This window comes from Anomaloglossus baeobatrachus, chromosome 2, assembly GCF_048569485.1.
Source record: "Anomaloglossus baeobatrachus isolate aAnoBae1 chromosome 2, aAnoBae1.hap1, whole genome shotgun sequence".
In the NCBI taxonomy this organism is placed as follows: domain Eukaryota; kingdom Metazoa; phylum Chordata; class Amphibia; order Anura; family Aromobatidae; genus Anomaloglossus; species Anomaloglossus baeobatrachus.
Genome location: NC_134354.1, coordinates 719,067,385 through 719,073,557, shown reverse-complemented (window position 1 = coordinate 719,073,557; position 6,173 = coordinate 719,067,385). Strand labels below are relative to the sequence as shown.

Genomic DNA, 6,173 nt, shown 5'->3' with positions numbered 1-6,173 from the left:
GGAGAGTGACTTTTGCTATGAATGTATGCCCCTAGTTGTGTTACCAGACTCAGGAGTGGCAGAGATCGCTTTTATTTTTCTTTCATTTTTTACACAACATATAAGGAGATGTTACACGCAGCGATATCGCTGGCAAATCGCTGCCCGTGGCGCACAAAATCGTTTGGAGCTGTCACACATACTTACCTGCCTAGCAATGTTGCTGTTGCCGGCGAATCGCCTCCTTTCTAAGGGGACGGTTCATGCGGCGTCATAGCGGTGTCACTAAGCGGCCGCCCAATAGAAGCGGGGGGGCGGAAATGAGCGGGATGTAACATCCCACCCATCTCCTTCCTTCCGCATTGCCGGCGGCTGCAGGTAAGCTGCAGTTCGTCGTTCCCGAGGTGTCACACGTAGCGATGTGTGCTGCCTCGGGAACGACAAACGACCTGCGTGCTCAACAGTCAACAATTTTTTAAAAAGGAACGACGTGTCAACGATGGACGATAAGGTGAGTATTTTCTATTGTTAACGGTCGTTCCTTGCTGTTACACGCAACGACGTTGCTAACGATGTCGGATGTGCGTCATGGAATCCGTGACCCCGGCGATATATTGTTAGATCCGTCGTTGCGTGTAACGGGGCTTGTAGGCGAATCTTTATATTGCTCTCACCACCAGGTGCCGCTGATCTCTCGACTGCAGATCATAGTTCCTAAGCCATGTGCTGGTCAAGTAAAACTGACTCACTTTTCACAGCATTATTGGACAAAAAACACATCACTTCATTTGAGGTCACATTTTAAACATGAAGATAATTCTTTATTCTCTTATATACAAAGTACCTCTTCTCCATAAGGACCTGACGGTGCAGTGCATTACAGATGAGGACAACTAATGTAATGTGTCCATATTATTGCTGCGTATAGTAAACCACAACTTGCATGGTCAATAATACCTGTGGTCAGTTTTAGAAGCATGTCCACATGAGTATAAACAATGTGCGCAAAGTGAAATAAAATGTATGAAATACGAAAACCAAAAGCTTCCATAGAAAGCATTAACTTCTATACTTAATTTACATACACTGTATACACATATAGTTTTGTTAAAATATTTTATAGATAGATATAGATTACATATCTACAAGGTCTTTATACAATTAAATTAAAAAGGAGCAATATCACTGATATCTCCATAACGTCCAGGAGTTCCCTACATGCTCAGCGCTGCTCTATGAAGAGTCATTGTCACGTCTTATATTGGATATTCCTGTTATCGTATGCAAAGTCTTTGTGTAGAACATTCTTCAGATTTTCGTCTCTGGTCCTTCTGCTGTAAGGGGCTGAAATGAGTTTCGGATTCGCAAAGCTTCTACGGCACAAAGATGTCCAAAGCATTTGTTGTACCAGTCTAGGCAATGGCCTCTGAAATAAAAATAAAAGACATTAAAAATCAACTATTTCAACCATCTCCACCATAAATATGACTGCCTGCCCTGGCAATTTTGGAAAAACTTTTTTCAATGTGCATAGGGATCCACCTCCCAGAGGCTACTGATTGTGGCGCACTTTGGACGCTACACAAGAAACCAATGATCAATGATGCCTAGGAAATTTCCAAACTCTTCTGCAAGTCTAGAATATCTCTTTTTTTTCAGTATTTTTTATGATCTACAGTGTAGTGAGCTGAAAGTGATGCTCCACCAACCAAACCTAAATATGACTATGCCTTTCTCATATATATATTGATCATATCTGGTGCTCTCCACTTTTCTAACTCTGCTCACTCTGTTAGATCACCTGCCTTTTTTCCTCCATAATGCAAATCTGCAAATGCATGGGGAACGTAAAGTCTAAACAACGTCCCACCTGCCTTTTCATCGGTGGTGGATGAACAAGCACAAACTACAATGGTGCTTTGTCCATCTCAAGGCAGAGAAAGACAGGGGAGATGGGGTTCAGACTCTCTGTAGCGCTCCCCATACCTCTGCAGTTTGGAGAAGTATTATAAATATGGCCTGAAATCTGTTGCCAAACTAAGGACAAACCCCGGCATACACATTGGCTAATGTTCTCCGAATGTGCCAATATCAACAAGTTCAGCCAACAGCCCCGATCAATTTGTCAGGGGAAGAATTGATCCAACATGTCAGATTTCGGACTGTCATCGTATTATTTCTTGGCGACAAACCACCACCAGATACAGTTATATGAAAAAGTTTGGGCACCCCTATTAATGTTAACCTTTTTTCTTTATAACAATTTGGGTTTTTGCAACAGCTATTTCAGTTTCATACATCTAATAACTGATGGACTGAGTAATATTTCTGGATTGAAATGAGGTTTATTGTATTAACAGAAAATGTGCAATCCGCATTTAAACAAAATTTGACCGGTGCAAAAGTATGGGCACCCTTATCAATTTCTTGATTTGAACACTCCTAACTACTTTTTACTGACTTACTAAAGCACTAAATTGGTTTTGTAGCCTCATTGAGCTTTGAACTTCATAGGCAGGTGTATCCAATCATGAGAAAAGGTATTTAAGGTGGCCACTTGCAAGTTGTTCTCCTATTTGAATCTCCTATGAAGAGTGGCATCATGGGCTCCTCAAAACAACTCTCAAATGATCTGAAAACAAAGATTATTCAACATAGTTGTTCAGGGGAAGGATAAAAAAAGTTGTCTCAGAGATTTAAACTGACTGTGAGGAACATAGTAAAGAAATGGAAGAACACAGGTACAGTTCTTGTTAAGCCCAGAAGTGGCAGGCCAAGAAAAATATAAGAAAGGCAGAGAAGAAGAATGGTGAGAACAGTCAAGGACAATCCACAGACCACCTCCAAAGACCTGCAGCATCATCTTGCTGCAGATGGTGTCAATGTGCATCGGTCAACAATACAGCGCGCTTTGCACAAGGAGAAGCTGTATGGGAGAGTGATGTGAAAGAAGCCGTTTCTGCAAGCACGCCACAAACAGAGTCACCTGAGGTATGCAAAAGCACATTTGGACAAGCCAGTTACATTTTGGAAGAAGATCCTGTGGACTGATGAAACAAAGATTGAGTTGTTTGGTCATACAAAAAGACGTTATGCATGGAGGCAAAAAAACACGGCATTCCAAGAAAAGCACTTGCTACCCACAGTAAAATTTGGTGGAGGTTCCATCATGCTTTGGGGCTGTGTGGCCAATGCCGGCACCGGGAATCTTGTAAGGCTATGTGTCCACGCTAGAATGTCCCTGCGGATTTTTTTGCCTGAAAATCCGCGACTTTCGCGGCAAATCCACACCCGCGGATTTGCCGCGAATTTACCGCGGATTTACCGCGGATTTGCCGCGGATTTTGATGCGGATTTCATTTTTTTTTTCCCCCATTCAAAACCAAAAATCCGGACCAAATCTGCACCAAACAATTGACATGCTGCAGATTTTTCCGGATCAAAATCCGCGGCAAATCCGCAGCGGAAAAATCCGCAGCATGGACACAGCATTTCCAAAATGCCATTGAAATGGCTTGGAAGTGCTGCTGCTGCAGATTTTCGGGAAATCCGCGGCAAATCCGCGGCAAAATCCGCGCAAAATCCGCGCGAAATCCGCAGCGTGGGCACATAGCCTTAAAGTTGAGGGTTGAATGGATTCAACTCAGTATCAGCAGATTCTTGACAATAATGTGCAAGAATCAGTGACGAAGTTGAAGTTATGCAGGGGACGGATATTTCAGCAAGACAATGATCCAAAACACCGCTCCAAATCTACTCAGGCATTCATGCAGAGGAACAATTACAATGTTCTGGAATGGCCATCCCAGTCCCCAGACCTGAATATCATTGAATATCTGTGGGATGATTTGAAGCGTGCTGTCCATGCTCAGCGGCCATCAAACTTAACTGAACTGGAATTGTTTTGTAAACAGGAATGGTCAAATATACCTTCATCCAGGATCCAGGAACTCATTAAAAGCTACAGGAAGCGACTAGAGGCTGTTATTTTTGCAAAAGGAGGCTCTACAAAATATTAATGTCACTTTTATGTTGAGGTGCCCATACTTTTGCACCGGTCAAATTTAGTTTAAATGCGGATTGCACATTTTCTGTTAGTACAATAAACCTTATTTCAATCCAGAAATATTACTCAGTCTATCAGTTATTAGATATATGAAACTGAAATAGCTGTTGCAAAAACCCAAATTGTTATAAAGAAAAAAGGTTAACATTAATAGGGGTGCCCAAACTTTTTCATATGACTGTATGTCTGGTAATGGCTCTCTCGTGGAGAACACAGGAGTAATCAGCCAAACTGTGTATGGGAGAGCCGGCTGAGATAAAAGGTGGCTGACCATCGGCCAAACTATTGTTTGGCTGACCGCCATCTAATGTGTATGATCCTACAACCTTTCACCATGAGGAACCCAAAGAAAAGTTGAAAATGGGGTATTTACTTTAGGTCAACTCTGCAAATATAGGTGAGCCTGGATTTTCCGGAGCCGCAAGGTTCAATCAAATATCGAGTGTCCAATACTGCTGCTCTCACTCCTCCTAACAGAGGAGCATCTTCATGCTCTACAGAGGTGGCCACCAAACTGCACATTCCCTTTGGCAAATCAGTCCTCCATGTCCTACAAGTGAAACGAAAGGTCAATGAGAAATAGTTACAATGAAATAGCATTTGTATAGTTTTAGTAAAATTTAGTAAATGTTCTTTGCACATTGACTGAACTGAAACATTAATTAATATATTACATATAGTACATTTCTAATTTTATACATTTTGGATATAATATCTCATGGGATTAAAGAACAACTTCTTCTTAAATGTCCAAGTCCTCCGAGTAAAATATCAAAACCTGTCGCATCGGCACCGAAACCACAATGTCGGCACCGGGTCTCCTGGTGCTCATGTGACATTGTTATGTCTTGTGAGCGCTGCAGCCAATAAGTGGTCAGTGCTCATCAACATTCCATCGGAGCGGACATCCACGCGGACAAGAAAGTAGCCTGCAGTCAGTCAGCAGCTGCTGATAGGCTGCAGCGGTCACATGACACAACAATGTTTTGGTGTAACCTACATATGAATACAGGCTGCCCATGTGGCCATAAAGAGAGGAAGAGGCAAATGCAATGCTCTTTAGACCTGGATGGCACAACCAGACACATTATGGGGGTAAGATTTTTTTCTTTAGTTTGGAGCAACACTAATGATCTATTCCAATATTTAGGCAAGAGATGGGCCACAAATAAAAAAAGTATTTAGAGCTATAAGAACTAGAAATGTCTTGAAATAAAAATTCCCCTTATTTCATAGCGATCTATAATCTGGTAACATTAATACAACTTTCCATACCTCAACACTACAATATCCTTGGCCGGATGAGGAGCCATACTGTCCACCACATACTGGTAAACTTCGGTTTGATTATCCATAGTTTCTATTACTTTTGCTTGTGCAAAATCATCATCCCATAGGTGGCGCTCTCTTAGTAGACGATTGAGTACAACTGATGGAGGAGCCTCTGCCTCCACAGACACCTTCCAAAGCCTCAGAGGATTTCCATCTCCAACCTGAATAATCACATGATCCAGTCAATATAAAGAGCAATAGTAATCTAATAGTCAAGTGAATTACGTGAAACGCCTTTACCTTTTTGTAAGCCAGGTCTGCGTTCTCAGAACTGGAGAAAGACACCCATCCTTTAAACTTTTCCTTGGATTCTTTCTGAAGATTTTGGATGACCGTATCAAAGTATGTACAGACACTGCCGGCTTCCTCCTCGATCTGCTTTATCAGTTCCTCCATAGTAGGAGCATGAATATCAGCCTCCGAATATGAATTTCGTGATTGGGCAATAATTTCTTCAGGAATCTGAGGAAAATAAATCTATGATTAGTGATTGAATGACAATTTCAAAGTCTCCCCTTCTGATGCCATGTGATTTCCCCCAGGTAAAATTAAAAAAAGCCTATACTCATCTCCGTGGCCTGTACGGTTCCAGCGGTGCAGCGGTTCTCATTCCCAGGACAACCCCTTCTAACGTGGAATTAGAAGGGTTTGTCCTAGTAGTAGACAATCCCTTTAATTACTCTCTTACAAAATCTGACGGTTTGAACATTTGCATGACATAAATAATGGTCAAAACAGTCAAAATCAGCCATTTTTAAACCTTAACATGCAGGAACATTTGTATACGGCACACGAC

At 41.8% G+C, this 6,173-nt stretch overlaps 1 protein-coding gene across 4 annotated transcripts in view; it reads right to left on the bottom strand.

The window, feature by feature from the left end:
* Window positions 1-773: 773 nt before the first annotated feature.
* Window positions 774-6,173, bottom strand: part of STARD13 (StAR related lipid transfer domain containing 13) — a 298,193-nt gene continuing 292,793 nt past the window's right edge. For all 4 annotated transcript variants that reach the window (XM_075337335.1, XM_075337334.1, XM_075337336.1 and 1 more), the window contains exons 11-14: window positions 5,618-5,839; window positions 5,321-5,538; window positions 4,419-4,595; window positions 774-1,405 (exon numbers count right to left, since the gene is read on the bottom strand). In XM_075337335.1, the coding sequence (XP_075193450.1) occupies window positions 1,288-1,405; window positions 4,419-4,595; window positions 5,321-5,538; window positions 5,618-5,839 (735 nt within the window). In that variant the 3' untranslated portion in view covers window positions 774-1,287. The remainder of the gene's footprint in view (window positions 1,406-4,418; window positions 4,596-5,320; window positions 5,539-5,617; window positions 5,840-6,173) is intronic.